The sequence below is a fragment of the Callospermophilus lateralis genome, chromosome 4, assembly GCF_048772815.1.
Source record: "Callospermophilus lateralis isolate mCalLat2 chromosome 4, mCalLat2.hap1, whole genome shotgun sequence".
NCBI classification, from domain to species: Eukaryota; Metazoa; Chordata; class Mammalia; order Rodentia; family Sciuridae; genus Callospermophilus; species Callospermophilus lateralis.
In genome coordinates, this window is record NC_135308.1 from 5,987,204 (window position 1) to 6,009,328 (window position 22,125).

The following is a 22,125-nucleotide window of genomic DNA, read 5'->3' on the forward strand; positions in this document are numbered from 1 at the left end:
AATATTTGCATTTTATTGCACTTCAATTTTACCTCAATAAAACCATGAAAAAAATGTGAAGAAATGTTCAATTGTACTTGTGAAATCTAAATCTGAGCACCCCATAATTGAAGAACACCCTTTAATCAGTATGAAAAAGTTGAAGTAATTTGAATCCTCTCTTGACATACACAAGTCCCTGTAAAATAAACCATAAGAATGATGTTTGATTTAAAAGATCATAATAAGTGATCTTTCTTAAATGACATATGCTTATTTTAAATTCTGTCAAGAAAAGAATGTAGTAACCTACAATTTCAACTCTCAGCTTTCAACCAACCAGAGTGTTTGACAGGAAAGTCATATTGACACTATCCAGGTCCTAGACAGGGTTTCCTCAATCCTGTGTACGTTCAGACCATACCCCACCCCCTTGTATTCCTCAGGAACTTCTTGAGCTTCATTCACATTGGTTCCCTTGTGTCCACTGGGGGAACTTTTCAGAATTAAACAAATTTGAAAAAAAAAATTTGCATTTTCAAGGACTTCACATTCAAGTTTAATGTTCTCTCATCTCTCCATTTAATCTGGTATTTGCAAAGGTGAAGCAAGTTGAATGATTGAATTTACATTATTAAGTGACAGTTGTACTCCTATTACTCAGATCAACAACAATTAAAACAGAAAAAAAACAATTTTTAACGTGAAAGACATAATGAAACAAAAAGTTTGGTTTGCAATTTGTTGCATTTAATGATAATTTCCCCATGTTCTTTGAACAAGAAAACCAATATTAATTGGTGCTGGCATTTGTGTAATATGTAGAAAGTCTTGATTATACCACCAAGGAGATATATTTGGTAGTTTTTTTTTCTTTTTTCCTGGTTTTCACCAACCTCAGAATCAACTGGATTTAGAAGTTACAGATGAAATTTGTTTCACATGATTCTCTTTCTCAGCCTGTTCTCCATCTCTTTCAGTGCATCATTTAAATCTTGTTTGGATGTTCAATTTATGTTGTGAGCTGTTAGAGGGAGAAGTGGAAATTTTCTGTGCTTCTTTTCTAGTTATGTGCAGCACATTGCCAGAAACTTAGTGGCAACACCAATAAAATCCATTAAGTCACAGATTAATAGGTCAGAAATCCAAGTCAGAGCAGGTTGGATCCTCTGGAAGCCTGTCACGGGACCTCATGCAGGTGCTGGCTGCATCATGGTCTCCGTGATTGATTCTCTCTCTCTCCCAGTCTTTGGGGAGGGTGCAGTTCCTTGGGGTGTAGGGCTGTGGACCTGAATTTTGACACCCTGAGTTTTGCTTCCTCTCATATGTCTCCTTATATTCTGTGAGAATTTGCAAATTTGGGTGTGTTTGTGTTTGTTGCAGTTTTTGATTCTTTGGGCTGGCTAGACAAGCACTATACCACTGCACTATATCCCAGGCCCACAGTTGCTTCTTCTGTGCCTGAAGGAGACCTGTTCAGAGTTTGGTGCTGTCTGCAATCCTCCTATCACAAGTAATAGATTCATGTTACACCACCCAGCTTTTCAGGTTCTCTCAGGTGCCTTCCCTTTGATTAGCTCACAGTGCCTCTAATTGCATGAATAAACTACCCCCCTCATTACCAGTTTTTGTGGCTGTGAATAGAATATGTGACAAGAACAACTTATAGAACAAGCATTTTGTTTTGGACTCAATTTTAGAGTTTCAGTCCATGGCCACCTGACTGCAATGCTTTAAGCCTAAGGTGAGGCAGAACATCCTGGCACAAGGGCATGAGAGAGAAAAGATACTCTGCTAATGGCAACCAGGAGCAGAGAGAGTGAGGAGCCAGGGATGAGGTGCTTATTCCCCAAGGGCATTAGGGGACTATTTCCTCAAGCTCTGGCCCAATTTCCAGCAGTTTCCCTCCAGTAGCCCATTCAAATTATTGGTCAATCAATTCACTGATCAGGTCAAATCCATCTCTCCTAATGTAATCATCTCAACTACAAAATTTTGGAATATTTCTAGATTTTTAATATCAGACTTCGAGGAGACCTTATTTCCAAGCCATAGTCATGGACGAGAGAGCAGGGTGAGGACAATGATGGTGACTGAGAGCCACAGTGAGCCTCATGAGACAGGAGAGAACTTTGAAGATGAAGCCTTGGGTGTCAGATCCTTCTTAGGCTGTAATTCCTCCTTTAGATATAAATTGGAAAAACTAGTCATTCAATATCAGGTCACATCCTACCCAGGGGCTGGGACATCCTTTTTGTCCAAATTGACACAACCCCCAATCACTCTGACAACCAAAGCATTATGAGCCTCAAAAATAAAATAAAATGAAGGCTCACTGGTAGCTATTCAATGAATCACAAACCCACTGAAGAGTAGGACACTGAGGCAGAAACAGAAGAACTCATTTCCTTAACAATTTCCTTAACACTCTAGCTAGGTGCACAAGGGCAAGCCTATAATCCCAGAGACTCCAGAGCCCCAGGCAGGAACTTCACAATTTGAAAGCCAGCTTCTGCAATATGGTCAGGCCCTAAGCAACATAGAGAGCCCCTACCTAAAAAAGAAAGAAAGAAAAAATACAAAGGGCCAACGAACACTTGAAAAGGGTGCTGGATATCACTAGTTTTCAAGGAATGCAATGATAACCAGAAGAAAAAAATAAAAATATAACAAATGTTGGCAAGGATATAGAAGGTTTGTGAGTTAAAGCTCATAGTTGTGAGGTCACATATGATGATCAATAACATATCTATATGTTAATGAATTGGAAACAGTTCAATTTAAACGTGTGTTTGTAAGCACGTGCACGCATATGTGTGCATGCAAACAAATTTTGAAGAGGGCCCACAAAGCCTGGGAGTCTATACTACTTAGTATCTCTGATGTGTAGATTAGGAATGTTTGAGGTTCTGGCCATTCAATTTCTATTTTGTAGACTGTTTCCTTTTTATAGCAGGATCTAGAAAGTGCAATGCCAACCTCTCTGTGCAAGAGAACTTTCACCCTCATGTGGCCAATTCCATTTTGACTTGCTGTTGGCAATGGTGACAGAGACCAATGTGTGGACTCACCTCCTGGCCCTTCATGGAACCAGCCTCCGGGCAGTGCTGGTAGAGGGATGAGCCTTTGCTTTCATACGACAGGTTTTCTTGCCATTTTTGCACAGATTATTTCACCTAAACAGATGCCCTCTGGTTCCACCCACATCTCCATACCAGTAATGATTTGTATACTTCAAAATAGATAGAATAGGGACTTTGGATGTTCTCACACAACTACAAGGTATCACTGAGGAAGTAGATTTATTCAGTGAACAGAGGTGTGGAAATATCAGGTGGTACTCTGCAGATATATACAATTATTCTGTCAATTAACAGGAAAAAGAAACAAAGATAGAGGTGGTATGTAAGTTCCCTTCTCTTTATTTACTTTATTTTATTTCACACTTTTTTGTGGTATTTCATACTTGGATCAACTCAGTAATTTCCAGAACATTTTAATATTCAACTCACAGTTATCTTTATTCACTGAAATACTATTTTAAATTTCAAATCTGATATTTTATGTATGATTTTGGAGTCTATTGCTAAGTATTTATGTCCTATCTCAATAATATAACTTTTAAATTGTGTACTTGGGAAATATATGTAATTTGTTTCTATCCATTAAAAAATAATTTGGGGTATTTTCAGGGATATCTAATAGGTGCATCATTCTTTCCCATAAATATTTAAAAAGGAAACATTCTAAGAGAGTTGAATTTTTACTTTTTAATGACCTAATTTATATCACCAGTATGTCTGTAATTTCTGTATTTGATTCTATAAATTCTTTATTTTACATTGTATTTTTACAAATTAAATTAAGGAAATTTGACAGACTTCAGAGGAATTTGTTCACTAAAAATCTAGACCACTTTAAGGAGAAACTATCACCCTAGATACATAGAGTTCCTTTGGGGCAGTTTGATGGGGTCACTTTTCAAGGCCACATGATAACACTCCTAATCCTATCAGTGGGACTGAATTACGTCTATTCTAATCATCTCTGGGATATTTTGAAACTGATCACTTAACATTTCTTTTTACCTAAATATTTTGATACATGCACATTTGTAAAGTGAACACAATACATTGTCTAATTGTCACTATAGTGCTTCATCCTCCACCTTGGCTTCTCAAATAAAGAAATAATTGCACATTAACTGGACTTGGTGGTGCACACCTTTAATCTCAGAAACTCAGGAGGCTGAAGCAGGAGGGTTGCAATTTGGAGGCCTGCCCTAGGAACTTAGTGAGTCCATGAGCATCCTAGCAAGACTCTCTCTCAAAATAAAAACTGAAAGGACCAGAGATGTGGCTCAGTGGTAAAGCTTCCTTGGGTTCAATTCTAGCAGCTAAAAAACAAATAAATACATAACAGATAAAAATAGTTTCACATGAAATGTTACTCTCTTGTCAAATATGCCTCTAGTTTAGTGCATTGCACTGTAGTTTGCTAGTGATTGATACAAATGGACTAAGATTGTTTAAATTTCCTTGCATCCTATAGATCAACTTTAGTAGTTTCCAGCTCTCAAATGCCTTCCCCTCTATACCTCCAGAATTTACCTATTTCCTCATCCTTACTTTGCAAAGTCTTATTCTAAATTGATCCTTTATGAAGTCTGGTGGAACACTTCAGAAAGAGGCAACAACAATAAGTAAGTGTGGACTTTCCACCTGTAAGTTTTATGTTCTCTCATCATAATTTTGTGTTGACATCCACTACCATAGACTGATTGGGGATTCCTTTGTCCACGTCACTCTGCATTTCCTCAGCCTCACAATTAAAATGAATTCCAAAAATGAGGATGCCTCATGTCTTTTTCAGTCAGGTTTCTGTCTGCTGCATGTGCCTAGTTCCACCATTGTTTGGAGGCTAGATACATGCAACAGGTAAGAAACTTATCTGAAAAGGGACCCTTCTTTATACCTGTATATACAGGTATAAAACAAAGGTGTAAGGTGGAATACACTTTGTGTACAACCAGAGATATGAAAAAATGTGCTCTATATGTGCAATAATAATTGTAATGCATTCCACTGTCATATAGAAAATCAAAAAATTAATTTAAAACAATGAGCCGGTGTTTATACACCAGCTGCTCCACACTGGCTAGTTCTTAGGAAAGCAGGGTGTCAAGAAGGGTTAGCTTACTGCAGTTGTTTTCCCCAGCCTTAAAAAAAACTTCTTTCCTATAGAAACAATGAGCAATGAAGGCACACACAGTCCTCCACACAGGGAGAGCCAACAGCCAACACTAGCCATACCTCTTCTCCCCTGTTATGAAAAGAAACTCACTTGTACCTCACTAAGGGGGCCCGGCCAGCTGGGAAGGTTGCAGCAGGGCTGCCCCTGGAGGGAATTAGCAGCGACCAAACAGCACCCCGTCCAATCACCAGGGGCAGTGACCCAGGGAGCCAGGCAGAGGCAGCCAGCTGCCCAGGAAGGCCCCAGAGCAAGCTGCTGGTGAAGGAGCCTTCCTGACCAGCCTACCACCCACTGGCTCTAGCAGGAAGTGGTGGCAGGCTTGGGCCCAGGTGGGTCAAACTCGAGAGACAATTCTGTGAAACATAATGGGACAAAGTCAGTTGTTAAAAAATATAAGTCAGGATTCCAGGTCCGGCCAGGCTGGGTCCTCTGCAAACCTCTCAGGGCCCTCCAGCAGGTGTGGTCTGGGGCTGTGATCTCAGGAGAGGCTGCTGGTCCTCACATATCCCACAGACTGTTGGGAGGGTTCCATTCTGTGGGGCTGGGGACCTCAGTTTCCATACTCTGACTTCTGTCCCCTCCTACATGTCCCTGTCCCTTTCTATTCTATGAGGTACCCTTTATGATTTTTTCTTCCATTTCAGGAGAGGGAAGTCAGGGTCTCAGGCTTGCTGGTTTTGCAGTGCACCACTGCATCTCACAACCAACTCAAGGTTGTTTCTTTAATGCCAGTTAGAGACCTTCTTAGGGCTCAGAACTCTGCCTGAAATTCTCCTTTCATAATTAGAACAAGAAATTATCTGGCTCACCTGGTCAACTTAGGTTCACTCTGGATTTTTCCCATAATTGACAATGAATGGAAATTGTGTCTGCAAAATCCCTTCATCATTGCCACAAACCACAGCCCAGCCCTGAGACGGGGGTGCACAGAGCCCTGGACAATATTTCAGAATTACTTCCTCAACACAGTGACCTTCTGCTCTCTAAACAACACAGAGAGAGCGTGAGCCCCTCAGTTTCCTGGAGCTGCTCCTTAGTACTCAGCACAAAGTGCTGGGACAGGAGAGATGGAGCATGGTGAGGGGAGGAAATACACTTACTTCCCTGGGCATTATTGTCACAGCTCACTTTCTTCCTTCAAGAACAGGCTTTTCTCATAATCACTCTATACCAGTGATCATGGTGTGTTTGGTAAAAACTGGAGTTTTGTCTATAGTAATTGGGAAATATAGAAATCAGACTATCTGAACCAGAAATTATTCATTTTGTTTGTTTTTTTGTTTTGTTTTTGCTTTTGATGTTTCTAGAATTGTAGCTGCCTCTGATCATGCCATTCCCCAAACTATCCTTGCAAAATCTGAGCTTCCATGTGTGCTCCTTAATGTCTCAGGGCCTTTTGCTTCTGTTCCAATGATGTGTTGACTGATTGTCTCCACAATGGAAATTTAAAGACATCTCTGCTGGTAAGTCAACTGGATGAGGGTTAGGGAAAAAGAACAGGGGTGTCACAGGGTAGGTGGAATCCCCACATCCAACTTCAGGGTTCTCCCTGAGTCAGAACTAAGAAGGAGAAGTCTCAAGAACTTGGGCTCAGACCCCAAAACGTCATGAGGATCCATAGGGCATCTTAGCAAGGGTGTGGCCTGCGTAATGTCAGGGCCAGGGGAGGGTGGCACATCCCTGCATTATCTGAGAGGAACTGGGAATGGTGAGAACTGACTCACTGGTGAGAGTGACTTGTCCCTGTGTGGGGTGAGGAGGGAGATGGGGAGGATGGAAAGCAAGGGGAGGGGAGGGGGAAGAGAGTTGGAGAGACTCTAACCAAACACAGCCAGGTGCAGATGCCCCCCTAGGGGTGTGTCACCTAGTCTCCCAGGGGAGTGACAAGTGGATGGAGACCACGACTTGCACAAGGACTTTAGGACTGTGGAGCCCACGTGTGGAGAACTGGGGGACACAGGCACTTATGAACTGAACTACTGACACTCACTCCAGAAGAGGGAAACCTGCTTCAGGGCCAGCAGGAAACTGGTCTGCAGGGGTGTGGCCAGTATGGGCGGGGCCTTAGGCTCCTCTACAGCACCTTCAGGTCCTTGCTGGCCTGGGGCCCTCCACACCTCCAGACCAAGGCACCTCTGTCTCCATGGAGCTCAGCAGCAGGCTTGGTGTCCAGTAGGCTTGGGCTGCATCTGGCTCTGCAAGGTAAGGTTCGCATTTCCCACTTACGTGAAAATTTCGAGTCCTGAAGATATTTATGCTGAGCGTGCCAGTGTTTTCTTCTCAATGCTTAAAAACACATTATGACAAAATCTGTATATTGAACCAGTCCTGTTGGAACCGCAAGGTTACAGGATCCAGCCTCTAAGTAGGGACTTTGATCAGGGTCTATGTAGGGGGTGGATCGAATTAGAAACTTCTGTGGGCCCTGCATTCACACCAGTTATTCAGGTGAGGACATTCATCTGGACCATTCTGGGCTTCTCACCCGAACCTGGTTTCTATTTCCACTCGCCAGGTGAGCCTGGGTGAAAGTGAAGAAGCTCCCAGGGTCAATGTTCAGCCTGAGGAGGGAAGAACACCTGCCGTTCTGGGGCTGAAAACCCATTGGCCACAGAACCCTCAGCTGGATGAACTACACCTGTCTCAGTCGGCAGCTCTCAGCCTGGGGCCAGTAGTCCTGTCCATGGAGAGGCCTGGCAGGCAGGAAGGAGCCTGTCACCCAGGACAGCAGGACAGCAGGCTGCCTTGGGCTGCAGCACCACATCACTGCCCAGCACCTCTGAGACAGGTCAGAACATCAGGGACTGAACCCACAGTCCACACTAGAGGTGGACTCCTTCCTGGAATGCCCCACAAGATTCCTGCAGGTCAGTGAATATTTACGTACAGTAGTCCCTATGCAGCATGAGAGTGAGGGAGGAAGTCTTCAGACATGACTTGAGTTGCCCTTCATCACTAAGGTTGGTCAAGTGCACACACTACAGAGGGGTGCAGAGTTGAATGGCAGGTGCTCCTCACCTGAGCACTGCTTTTAGGTCATTGCTCTTCTTCACACACTCTGATGTCTTCTCTTCTGAGGGCAGGTACTGAGGTCTAGGGAGAGTAGTGAGGGCATGAGACCTAAATAAAGGGAAATGGCAAGCCCCAGCACCCAGGACTTCCAAAATCCTCCCCCCAGCCAGCAGGAGTACAAGGAGGCCATTCCCCTCTGCCCATCACACAGACAGACTCCACTCCAGGAAGGTCTCCCTATAGTTCCCCCTTGACGGGAACATTAGATTCGCTGCTGGACCTGGACACAATGCTTCAGCACAGCATGCCTCTCTGAGGTTCAGCACCTGGCCACAGGGACCTGTGTTCTCAGTGCCTCTGATTTCTAGACCCCAGTGCCTGTGCATGCAGAGCTCCACAGAAAGCTCCCCTCCTTCCACAGGAATTCTCCCTGACGTTTTCCTTCTCATCCTTCCAGCACCTGCACCCTGCTTCCTTTCTTCATGTGTTTCACTATCAGTCACTCAAACCGAGGGACATGAGAATTAAATCCCACAAAGCATTGGGGGTTCAAGCACAGGTACCTGAGCACAAGGCATCCTGAGCCACATGTGAGAAAAGAGTGGAAATGCAGTAAAAGTCACTTTGGTAGGAGAGGCATATTGTTTTCCAAAGGCTGCCCTGCTCAGACATCTTTTTATATGACTTCATTTACTACTGCTCAGAATTACAGTGATCTTTCACTTTGCAGGAAGGGTATCACTGGGCTGTGCTAGCTCCATAACAGGGATGTGCCTGCATCCCATGTTATAGGGCATAGTCTGTGAGGGGACTACCATCACCTTGGGCACTGACCTTACTAAAGATACAAGAGTTTACCTCTATCCAGATTTCAGAGTCATAGATTCCCAGAATTTAAGCCCTGCTTCTCAAAGTGAATCCAGGTCATTGGGGGTTTACGAAGCTGTCTTGAGATAAATAGTTCTCCTCCATGATTCTCCATAGAGATCACCTGCCTTGGTTTTCTTAAAGTCATTTTAAGAAGTATCATCACATCAAATACTCCCTGTGAACAAGGACAGCAGTGTTAGTGCTCTCAGAGAGGAGGGAAGAGGCATCTGCTTCATGTCCCTAGGAAGCCACAGACACTTTCTTGATCCCAGTCAGACAGGTTCCCAAAGGGAGAGAATGGTGACTGTATGTCACTGACTTGTGGTCTTTGCCAGCCAACTCCAGTGATTCTCAAGTTTTGCTCACAGTTTGAATGGCTTAAACATTATTTTAAATTTCCAGTGTCCAGGCCTGAAACAGTAAAACAAACTTTTGTATGTCAGTTATTAGCATTTGATAGGTTTGTTGAGAGAGAATGGGAAAATATAGTGATAGAGGATTCAGCATGCAGTATCAATCAGCTTGATTGCTGTATTCACTATTTTAGAGCCACCCAGTGTTCCCAGGGTGAGGCAAGTAGAGATTCTGTGTATAGCAAATAAACTTTGTGAAGAAAACCACTTTGAAAGGGATTTGCATAGCCAAGCAGTCAAAATATGGACATGGCATCCCACACTGGGGAGAATATTATTAACACTGAAATAAATGTTTAAGACTACTGAAGAATGACTTTAAATAGCCACAACATGCAAGGTCAAGATAAGCATTTCTCAATGTAGGTCCATAATTAGGCCCATCAACAGTTCCCCCTCTATGTCTTAAACAACCTGAGTAGTAAGACAATTTTATGTTGAGCTGTATGCACACAGCTAATAAGACATGTTATAATTAAACAAGGCTAACATGAGAAGAATACTGAGTATGCCATATATTAACAGATTGTAGGAATTAAATTATGAAATTAACTTTTTCCATTGGTTAAGTAGGTGTTTAGCCCACCCTTGGATGAAGATGGGAACTGTAGGTATCTTAATTTGAGTAGAATTCATTTTTATAATTTGAGTAGTCAAATTAAGGAGACTTTATTGAAAATGATTGACCCACGGTCCATGAATATGATTTGACAAATTAGTGTAATTTTGTAAAGAATCACTCCAAAGAAATTGAGTCACACAAATGTTCATAAAATGCATCTCACAAAGCAGTCTTTGAGTTTGATGTAGAGCTTTGATTTGCTCTTCTTGAAGGTCATTTTTTTTCTGGAGAACCAAGATGGCAGCATGTAATTGTTGACTGATTAATTTTTGATTCTCAAAAGTGGTGCTGATTTGTTGTGTTATGCTGTTTACAATCTGGGCAGTCTGTAAAGTCTGGGTTAAGGATATTGCAGCAGAGGCAGTAGAAGCTAGCATTGTAATAAGAGAAATGATTCCAGTCACGATATGGCCAAGAGTTTCTTCTGTTCCCTTTAGCCCTCGTTGTAACCAAGGTATATAACTTTCTTCCATAGACTGATTCAATTGTCTGTCAGGTTTATAGGAAGACAGATAATAGTACTAAATAAAGAAAAGTACTAAACTTATTGGCTGCAACACATGAAATTAAGAGCAGGTATTGTTGCTAGAATATGGTATTCCTGTTGAGCTAAAGGAATCATTAGTGGCAAGTCAAAGGATAGAGAGGTGACACAAGCTTGAGAATATAATTTCATATCATCATAAGAGTGGATTGAAACATTGGTTTGTTGACCCGCCCAGTGTATAGTGACGTTGATACCTCAAAGCAGAGCCCAGGAGCATGCATCCAAGTTAACAGTGGAAGACCTGCATGCATGACAAGAATTCCAAGGAAAAGTGGTGTTATCAAAAGCTTGTGCAGGGGTACACTGGGAACAAATAGGGACAAAATGCTGTTTACAGATTCCATTAAACTTTTGATCACGACGTGAATGAAGGTCCAAATGGGTCATCAGAACACACTCATAGAAAAATCCTGCAGAAAATGTAGTACAAGGATGTGTGGAAATTCTTTCAGTGATATTATTATGTGTAAAAACTAAATAAAAACAAAGAGGTTTGTCTGGCAAGGCAATGGAGGAGTTCCAGGGTACTTTGGAGAAACCTACTGGAGGAGCAATATCTGTAAACGGGTGAGTTTTACTGCTGAATTGAGGAAAGGGCTTATCTCTTTTTACATCTGTTAAGGAAAGGAGGATGAGGGATGAAGGTCCACAAAGGAACAGCCTGAGGGCTCTCAATGTTGAAAGCAATTAAAGGGCAAATGAAGAGTATAGACAGCTGGGAGACATTTTGATGTGAGTTTCTCCCAATCTGTTCAGCCTGTATGACCAACCCTTTGATGTCACCTCAGGTGATTGGATGTTTTGTTTCCTTTGCCATTTGATGTCCCTTTCTCCTCTTGAGAGTCAGTTGGTGCCTCAGGGAATCAGCTGTCCAGGGTTGCACAAGGTTTGCCGGGACCCAGATTGATTGGTATAGCGTTTTCTGGAAAGACACAAACAAAACTTTACCCTCAGGTTAATAAAGAGTCTGGTGGTTGCTATTGCTGTGACTGAGGGTGCTTCCAGACCCTTGGGGTAACTGTGAGGGACCTATTAATGACTCCCAATGTCTCTGTATTGGGGTATGGTTAGCATCATCAAATTTTTAAAAATTAAGGTGTTTAAGGTCATCTTGGTTAAAATATGAGGATTTGCTTTAGTTAGCAAGGGATTCCCCCTCCCCCCACTTTGAGTTTTGTGATTTGAGGCTTAGGATTTTGGTTGGCTCTCTCAAGCATGGCTTCTCCCTAAGGGTTACAAGGAATCACAGTAGAATATTGGATATTCCATTGTGCACAGAATTCAGCAAACTTTGGAAGTATAACTGGACCACTGTCCATTTTTACATTAAGTGGAATGCCTGCTGCCATAATGCACTTGAGTATATGTTAAAGGACAGAATTAGGTTTTTTCTCCACCATAGGGGTAGCCATAAGTATCTGAGAAAATCTGTCAATAGTGACATGTACATATTTTCATTTACCAAACAGGGTATGAGTGTAACATCCATCCACCATAAAAATAATGCATTTAAACACTGTGGATTGACTCCTGGAGGCTGTAAGTGTCCCAAAGGCAGAAATGGAGCACAACTTTTACAAGTTCTATCTGTTTAGTTTGTTGGATAGTGAGTGTAGGAGACAACTGTTTGAGGGAGTGGATGGACTAATGGAAATGAGCGTGAGCTCTGGTGCTGATTCCCAATCAGTAATGTTTACATTTTCTGTGGTTTGATCTGTTAAGCTATTAAGCTTTGAGATAGTTTCCAGTAACCAGTATGAGCTCTGATATGAATGGTAAACAGTGAATTAGTATATTTCTGGAGCACTCTTTGAAGAGAATAAAGGAATATATCCAAAGTTGATTTTGATTTACCTTTAATAAAGGAATGAGGAATCTGGGTATAAGATGGGTACAGTAAACACTATCAGTAAAGATATCTATAGCTTGTGAAGTTAGCTTTGATAGCCCATGAGATAACTCTAATAATGGAGGTGAGTTATTAGTTATTATAAGGTGGTTCCTTATAAGTACAAGTTTTGTATTCATCCCTGTTAAGATTATAAATGGCCACCAGAAGAACTGGCATCAGAAAAGATGAGTTCAGCTCCAGGGATTGGTTCATCACAAATTGTTTTTGAAAGTGAACTGTTTTACCAATTAAAGCTTGGATAGGTTTTCAAAGAGGCAAATGATTGTCCAATTTTCCTGGAAAAGCCATGATTGCACCCTGAAACAGGATATTATTTTTTAAAAGAAGGCTTATCTCCTGTTAATATCAAGGCAAGTTGATCAGGTACTAGCCAAAATAATTGAAAAGTCTTAGTGTGCAGATGATGTCATCAGACAAAAAAAAATCTAATTTTGTGGTAATTTTGGAAGAAACATTGGTAGAAAGAAGCACCCATTCTATAGGGTTACCTGGTTCCTGCAATAATGTCCTTGTCAGATTCCATCAACTAAGATACAAGTTAGCAAGTTGATTATTAACCTTCTGCAAGGTTAATAATTTTAGGAGTTAATCTTGTTAAAGACAAAGGGGATGCATCACCTTCCAAACACTGGAACAGAGGAGGTACAGCCTATGAAGAAACCTGGGGAAATGACTTAAGCCAATTTATGTCTCCTTTTGTAACTCATTCAAAGTAATGGGAGATGTTATATAAATTCTTGGAGCCTGTATTGAGATGTCTGCAGGGCTTAATATGGTTCCCAGAAAGTGAAAAGGAACTAGTTTTTGTGCCTTTTCTGGAGCTGAATTTAAAACCAATTTCTTTAAGCGCTAGTTGGACTAATTGGAAAATAGATTCTAGGTCCGGTGCAGAGCAATGGGCTTAAAGTCATCCATTCAATGAATAATCATGAGGTTCGTACCTTTAAAAAAGGCTCCAAAGCCTCAAACGTACAATACTGAGGAATGGTAGGCCTGGTTTTCATGCCTTGTGGTAAAACGTCCCATTGCCCTCCTTGACAAGGGACAGCTTGATCCAACAGATGCAGGAGGAATTGAGTCCTCTAGATGGCGATGTTGCAACATCCCTGACAAAGCAGGCTGTAAAGGCCTGTAGCCAGAAGAGGATGCTCCTTGCTCTGAGTTTTTATGTTCTTGCTCCTGTTCTTTCTTCAGTCTCAACATTTGCATTAGATCCCTGTTTTCTTCTACATCTGTGTTATCCTCCTCTTGTTTACCACCCCCACCCCCATCCGAGCAATGCCCAGCACTTTCTTTCATTCTTCTTTGCTTTCTGGTTTCTTTTGATCTTCTCTCCTGGCAACTGCCTGCCCAAACAACAGTGAGTGGGGGCAGGGGAGTGCTAGGCATTGGGATTGGAATTTTCCTGGTCACTTGGGGTCACACTATTCTTCCAAGTCCACTTCACCTTGAACATTAGAGAAGCTGGGGTACCCCCTAGCCTGGTCTCCGAGTGGTCCCCTGGGGAGTTTAGAAGGAACTGCTCCTACGGAGGCTTCCTTCAGGCATTCTGGTCAGTCCCTATGGGGTCCTGATGGTCAGTTTGGAGTTTGGGGCCTCTCTCTGTGCTGCAAGTTGCAGGCAGAGCTGTTTGGTCAGATCACGACACCTGACCAGAGCCCGAGAGTTGATCCTTTGGCCCATGCCTTGCCTTTTGGAGGCAGCCTTGGCAACTTTAAGGGAGACACCCTCTGGCCTTTGGACTGCTGTCTTCACACATAGGAGAGGGTTCTGCCCCGAGTGCCTTAAATTTGCCTGGCAGGTGCCAGTGCCAGTCACTCCCTCTACTTTTTTTGGCCCAGGAGGTGAGTAGAAAGCAATTTCAGGGTTTGGGTGGAAGACAGCAGGGCAGAGTGTTCTCATGTTGGTGTTATTGACAGATGGCTGCCTTGAAAACACATGGTCCAGGACAGATGTCTTCCTGATTATTCAAAGGCACATTGCCCTGCTTGGGGCAGAGTCCAGCACAAAGTTCTCACTAATACTACATCAAGTACAAGTTAAATTAGCCAATTAACTCATGGAGCAAAGAAAAGAAGCATAAATATAAAACAAATACAATGAGTTTCAATATGAAGAAGTGTTCAACCTCAGTGGTGATTTGAAAAAAAAAGATTTACAGTAATGCAATACATGCCATATTAGCAAACGCACTGTATATGCTGTCAATTAATTTGTATAGACTCTTTCCTATATTCTATTGCATGTCACTGGTTAATGCAATTCTGAGGGCATCTCACTGTGGTTGTAACCTATGGAGGCCTCTGTTGGCTTGTCTCTTCAGGTTTTCACATGCTCTAAGTTGTTAGAGAACATGCTGCGAGGGACTCTGTTGCTTCTGTTGTGTGAGGGTTCTCTAATGTAATCAGAAAGGGAAGTTCAATCTCCAGTCCCAATTAGACAGGAGAATACTTGTCATTTAATAATCATCCATATAGTAACATATATTGAAAATTCACTATGGTTCTCTACAATCTCTACATCTCCTGGGAAAGGATGATCTGTCTCCAATACTGATTCCTTCTCAGTACCTAATTATCTTTCCAGTTCATGCTGGGAAATTGCTGAACACAGCCTGCTTCTTCTTCCCCTTCCACAAGGGGCCACCACACATCTCCAGTGCTGCCAGAATCTATCCCTTCCATTCATTCTGTTTGTGTTCTCAAATCTGACTTTGCTGCTCCTCCCTTTTCTGCTGATCCTTGAAGATGCCCTCGAGCTCTTCCCCTGGTCTTCCTACCTCATCTCATCCCTGCAGAACTGGGCTTTCCATTCAGCCTTGGGCAGCAGGGGCTGTGCACTGGGTACATCTAGTTGGCCACTTTCAGCACACTCTATCAATAAATTTTGATATTGTCTTGAAAATACAACTTAGCCCATGTCATACTATTGCCCTCTCCATCATAGTAATATTTTTTTTGTTACACCATTTTCTTCTGGAATACTTTCCTGTATATTCATTTTTCATTGCATTTTCAAGTCTACTATTCTGCCAGGCAGTTGTGTCTTTTGCCCATGGGACCTCTGTCTGCCAAATTCCTGGCCAAATTCCTATCATTAGAATGCCTCCCATCCATGGGACACACACAGGGCTATTTATAAATGAATGCCTCCCATTTTGAGAGTAACCATCCCTTATGAATCTCCAACTGTGTGTGGAAAACCACTTTAGAGTAGTCTGGAAAATACAATCAACCTGAGAGGGTGTGTTCCAAGTTGAAGCCCTGGTTAGGGTCAGTGTCTGTGAAGTCAGATTGTGTCCCTAGAATGTGGTCCTGATGAGATTTTCAAACTGATTGACCCGAAATAAAAGGAAGTTCAGCAGAGGTCACATGTTCCCAGAGAAGGGGCACTGAAGAGTCCGGAGCCTGGGAGAAGAGCAAGTCCCTGCTCACCCGAGGAACCCTGCTGGCTGTCTTCTCCATCTCCTCCAACTCTTCTTTCCTAGGGAGTTACCCAGGCAATGGGATGGGAGACTCCTTGCTTCACAGTGAGAGAAACTGTCTCTGGGCATTTGGGCCATCAGAGCAGCATTTTATGATCTCTAAATTTTATTGTTTCTGCAGGGACTTCTTCACTCTTTCTGACTTGACTCTTAGTGAACCATTTTCCTTTTACTTGAATCTATTTGTGACTTTAGTTTCTTCTTTCATGATTTTACATCTGATACTACCAACAGCCAGTAACCAGTGGTATAAATCTAAATGATTCATAATTGAAATGGAAATAAATATGGACTATGAAATATGAGTGGGAAGCTGCAATGTATCTGGAAATTAATCAGTTGATCAAACTATGGAATAACACCCACATTTGTGTCAAAGGGAATTGAATTTATAAAATCAATTTAAGTGTGAAATAAAGTAAATTGAAAGTAAATAAAGAGAAGGGAACTTGCATACCACCTCAATCTTTGTTTCTTTTACCTATTGATTGACAGAATAATTGTGCCTACTGCAGAGTACCAACTGATATTTTCACACCTCTATTCACTGAGTGAATCTACTTCCTCAGTGATACCATGTAATTGTGTGAGAACATCCAAAGCCCCTATTCTACCTATTTTGAAATGTACAAATCCTTACTGTTATAGACATGTGGGTAGAACCAGAGGGCATTTGTTTAGGTGAAATAATCTGTACAAAAATGACAAGAAACTCTGTTGTATTAAAGCAAAGACTCAGCCCTCTAGCAGGTAGTAGAAAAAATATGAGTAGGAGCAAAAATATGTGAATTATAGAGAAAAATTTTAGTTATTAAATCTTGTAATACCAGGTTATAATATATGCTACAAGAATTCAACTTTGTCTCCATCATAGGTTCCTACATGCAGAACATTGGCAAGACATCTCAAACAGCTGACATTCCCACAGTTGATTTCATGTGCATCTTCTCATGCAGAGTAAGGCAATAAGATTGACTGAAGCCTTTCCCACATAGATGCCACACATGAGGTTTCTTTTTATTGAGCTGGCTCATGTTTTCTAAGGTTAGGGCCTTAAAGAGAGGCCTTTCCACACAGGCTACATTCCAGTGACCACTCTCCAAGGTGACTCTTCTTTGATTTTTTTAATGGTACGGTGATGGTCAAGGACTATGCCACACAGGTGGCATGCATTTTATTTTGCTCCAGTGTGTGTTCTCTCTTGAACTCTTAGGCCAACTGATCAGCTGAAATCTTTCCAACACACAGGGCATTTGTATGGTTTCTCTCCAGTATGTATTTTATCATGCCATCTCAGAAGAGAGTTATGTTCCATTTTTCCAAACACAAACACACCCAAATCTGCCAACTCCTACAGAATATAAAGAGACATATGACAGGATGATGGTTGATGGCCAAGGAGTATGTCACACAGGTGGTATTCATGTTATTTTGCTCCAGTGTGTGTTCTCTCATGAACTCTGAGGCCAGATGATCGACTGAAGGCTTTCCCACACACAGGGCATTTGTATGGTTTCTCTCCAGTATGTGTTTTCTCATGGTATCTCAGGCCAGAGCATGTACTGAAAGCTTTTCCACATAGGTGACATTTGTATTGTTTGTCTACAATATGTGTTTTCTCATGGTGTCTAAGGCCAGATGATAGACTGAAGGCTTTCCCACATACATGGCATTTATATGGTTTCTCACCAGTGTGGATTCTCTGATGTGGTTTAAGGTAACACGATTGACTGAAGGATTTCCCACACATGTGGCACTGATAGGGTTTCTCTCCAGTGTGTGTCCTCTGATGAAGTTTAAGGTAGCATGTTTGACCAAAGGATTTCTTACATAATTGACATTGATATGGTTTCTCTCCAGTGTGGATTCTTTTATGTATTTTAAGGTAGCACGATTGGCCAAAGGATTTCCCACAAAATTGGCATTGATATGGTTTCTCTCCAGTGTGGATTCTTGCATGTATTTTAAGGTAGCATGATTGCCCAAAGGATTTCCCACACAGTTGACACTGGTATGGTTTCTCTCCTGTGTGGATTATCTGATGACGTCTAACATGAACTGATTTGCTGAAAGCTTTCCCACACACATGGCATTTGTATGGTTTCTCTCCCTTGTGAATTTTCTCATGCATTTGAAGGCTGTATAATTTACAAAAAGCTTTCTCACACCGATGGCATCTGTATGGTTTCTCTCCAGTATGGACTTTCTCATGTATTTTAAGGTTGTAAGAATTCCTAAAGCCTTTCCCACACACATGGCATTTATTTTGTTTCTCACCTGTTTGGGTTCTCTCATGTTGTGTAAGCTCAGAGCAGTAACTGAAGACTTTCTCAGAAAAATTACGCTTCTTTTCCCCTGTTCTAGTTTCAATGAGTCTGCTTAGATCAGAGGATTGATTAAAGGATTTACTGCATAGACGACGTTCATATTGTATCTCTGCAGGATCATTCTTGTTGCATTTTCTAGGTCCTAAACAATTCCTATGTCCTTTCAAACATTCTTGCCCTTCACATGAGACACAATCATTTTTCTTGTTTTCACCAAGATGCACATTATCAGCAAGGGATCGTCCACAGTGTTTGTTCTCCCAGTGGTTCCTTGCTGGGCGTGTAAACCAAGGTCGAATACATGCAGGGCTGTGACATAGCTCTTCCTCCAAGACTTTCCATTCCAAGGAATTCTCTTTAGCATGAGATTTCTGCTTCATAAAGAAGATGAATATTTCTTAATGATGTCTCCATATAAACTTACAAATTAATTTTTCTACATAAGAATCCATTATAACATGAATATGTAAATCTTTTTACTTTTAATTCCATGAACATTGTAGATAATTCACAGGTGAGCCAAGTATTTTCCATTTGCTAGTATTTAATTTGAAGGGGCTCAAATTAACTTTATGGTCTTCAATATTTCAAGGAATAGCTACATGAGAAATTCTTGTGCATTTGGAGTCTTTTTATTTTTCCCAGAATGCAAGCTATACAGATGTTTTGACACAGAAATTTGGTATTTTCAACATAATCACAGCCATGAAATTGTACTCGGTTACTAATTTATTCCACAGACAGATCTTTAACTTACATAATCAGTGTTCCCATCCTTGAAACTTACCATTGACATGTTGATGGGTGTGTCCTTTCTTTTCAAAACTTCTCTGCATATCATTTCATGTTTTGGATGTGCACTTTCCATTCCTAGAAGAGTTTGAAATACAAATTGTTAGCATGAAATTCAGAGAGACAAAGTTAAAAATCAACAATCTCACGAGAATGTCTTTTTCATCATTGACACTTTCATGGAGGTTATGGCTTAAATCCAGAAAAATTATATTGTTGCAGTAAATTCACTTGCAGGTCAGCATGAGAAAGAAAGAAGAAGCAGAGCAAGCAAAGCAGCAGCAGAAAAGAAGTCCTTTATTGTATACAAGCAATCTTTTTATAGTATTGTGAACAAAGAAGGCAGCCTTCCAACAGCAATAAATCAGGTCTTTCAGCTAATTAAACATAGAATACAGAAGTTTTACTTTATAATCAGAAGTGACCCGCTTCTCATGGCTAATCTACTCTCGGCCTGGGGCATGCCGAGCTCTGATCTTGTTAAGAACAGATAATAAAATTTTTCTCAGTGCCCTCCTAGCCCACTTGGCAGAACATCCTGTTTGCAGGCAAGTCCTCCCAAGGACAACAGACACCTCGTTTTCAAGCATGTCCGCTGTTACCTATCTATACCTTGACAGAATATCCCGTTTGCAGGCAGACTCCATCAAGGACAATAAGAGTAACGCAGTCACATCTGATTCTCTACATTATATATCTTGGAAAAATCGAACACTGATAATTATAAAAGATTTCAAGATAGAATTGTTTTTAAAAATGTAATTTAAAGGAGAAAATCTGGAAAAACACATGGAAATTGACCTAAAAAATACACTAACAGGTTTTTCCCCTCAATGAAAATATAAATAAAGAGGAAACATTTTGAGTGTAAAATAAAATGAGCTATCTCAATACATGAGAAATTTTGTTCCATGATCCCCTACTATATTTTAGACAACCACATTCATTTCACAGTTATGTCAGTTAATATTTCCAAGCTCAATCACTGGCTGGGCACCCATCTCTGTAGAATCACAAAAGTCTCTGTTTCTTAAGCACTCTGGCTTGGGACCAACCCTGTCCCTTCTCCCATCTACAGATTTTTCCTTCCTCTAGATACAAAGTCCAATCTGATTTGCAGAACAGATACCCTATGCATGGTGAAAGAAAGCCATTGGATTTTAGGGTTTCTGTTAAGAAATGTGCATTAGTTTCAAGGCCATGAAGATGACTTAACAATAATAAAGAGAACCAAGTCACTGGGAGAAACTATTTAGCAGAGAAAAGATAGAAAGCTCCCATAGTATGGAGAATTGAAGGACACCCATGCTCACGATGACATTCAAACAATGCTTGCTGAACCAGGCACTTCATCTCTCCACTAGATATTACTTTCAAATGGAATCCAAATAATCACAAAAAACGTGCAGAATTCTCTTGTTTTGGTATTCAATCCTCCAGCACACTGACCACATAAAGATAATTATTTATAAATATTAGTTTATGTAATAATTTAATTTTACTGAATACATAACATTATGGTGTGGACCATATTGTAGTGTGGTGTAAAATAAGTTGTAATTAAAGTAAAAAATAAGAGCAGCTTTCTTACATGTAATTATAAGTTCTATGGAAAATCAGGACAGAGATTGGAATTGAATAGAGAGAGGCTATTCCAGATATGTTATTGAAGAAATATGTATACCCTCACATCTTTCATATATATCATTGATGGACTCACCAACTGATACCAGATGGTTAATGATTTCCAGCATCACTGACTGGTATAGCATTTTCTGAGATGGGTCCAGCATGGCCCACTCTTCTTGGGTGAAACTTATCCTTACATCTTCAATGGTCACCAATTCCTAGAACGGTATTGACAAGCTAGATCAGAAAGAGCAAGGAGATCAATTTCACAAAAGAAGGACTGAGAGGACAGCATGAGGCAGAGGGGAAACTAAGTGTGAAGGAGATCAAAGTGTAAAGCACCAGCCTATTCATTTTCAGCTCCCAACATTCTTACTTTCAGAAACCCAGAATATACATACATTGAATTCATAGAATTTATAGTAAAGGAATATGGAATCATAGAGAATCATGAAAAACATTTTAGGGCTGGTAAGAATAACTTTCAATCAGTCTATTATAAAATTTTTCACTTGAACCTTTTTAACTAAAATGTAATTCCCATTTATTTAAATAACTTTCCAGAATTATCACCAGGCCAACCTTAACATTAATTTGTCATCTTGGAAATTGATTATATATAAAATAGTCATTTGCACAAAGAGGTATCTTAGATCCCTCATCAGTAAGATATTTAGTAATGTGTTTAAAAGGCCAATGAATTTCTTTATATCTTCAAAACATGTTTAAACTATAACCCTAAAACCAGAACAATGCAGACATTCTTGAACCAATCTCCAGAATTTTTGAGAACTGAACAAACTGCATGTAACTTGCTGTCAGTAGGAAGAGTCACTCTTCTCACAATGTGACCAAGTAGGTCAGAATAAGGTTAAGGACTGACATTTGAGCAGCACAAGGCAAAGTCTCTGAGACTTGGACTCTGAGGCAGAATCCCAGCAACCATCCCTCTACTACAACTCTCATCCTCAATTCTCTCTTGAGCTCCAAAGACTACTTTTCAATCTCTCTGATATCTTGATCTCATTTCTCTGTTAATTTATTGTTTTCATGTATCCAGTTCTTCAAAAAATTTGCTCCATCTACTATGTGATTTACTAGTATATTTTAATGATAAACATCAATTAAGTTAATATAAGTTGGTATAAACAACTTCCAGTACAAAATATGAAGGAATATTTTATTAGTAAGTTATAACAACATTGGGAATAAAAATGATCATGATTAATTTAGGGTTTTTTTGGGGGGATTATCAAAAGTTGAAATTTATTCCATAAAACTTTAA

General features: G+C 40.7%; 1 protein-coding gene and 1 long non-coding RNA gene across 2 annotated transcripts; both read right to left on the reverse strand.

Moving 5' to 3' along the window:
* Positions 1-10,780: 10,780 nt before the first annotated feature.
* LOC143396392 (uncharacterized) lies at positions 10,781-20,996 on the reverse strand. Its single transcript, XR_013091097.2, has 3 exons — positions 20,932-20,996; positions 19,207-19,289; positions 10,781-11,618 (listed from the first exon to the last, which is right to left on the reverse strand). It is a non-coding gene; the product is annotated as an uncharacterized LOC143396392 (long non-coding RNA).
* LOC143397394 (uncharacterized) lies at positions 17,315-18,799 on the reverse strand. Its single transcript, XM_076853446.2, has 2 exons — positions 17,541-18,799; positions 17,315-17,372 (listed from the first exon to the last, which is right to left on the reverse strand). The coding sequence occupies exons 1-2, from the start codon at positions 18,797-18,799 to the stop codon at positions 17,315-17,317; spliced, it is 1,317 nt and encodes a 438-aa protein (XP_076709561.2).
* Positions 20,997-22,125: the final 1,129 nt, after the last annotated feature.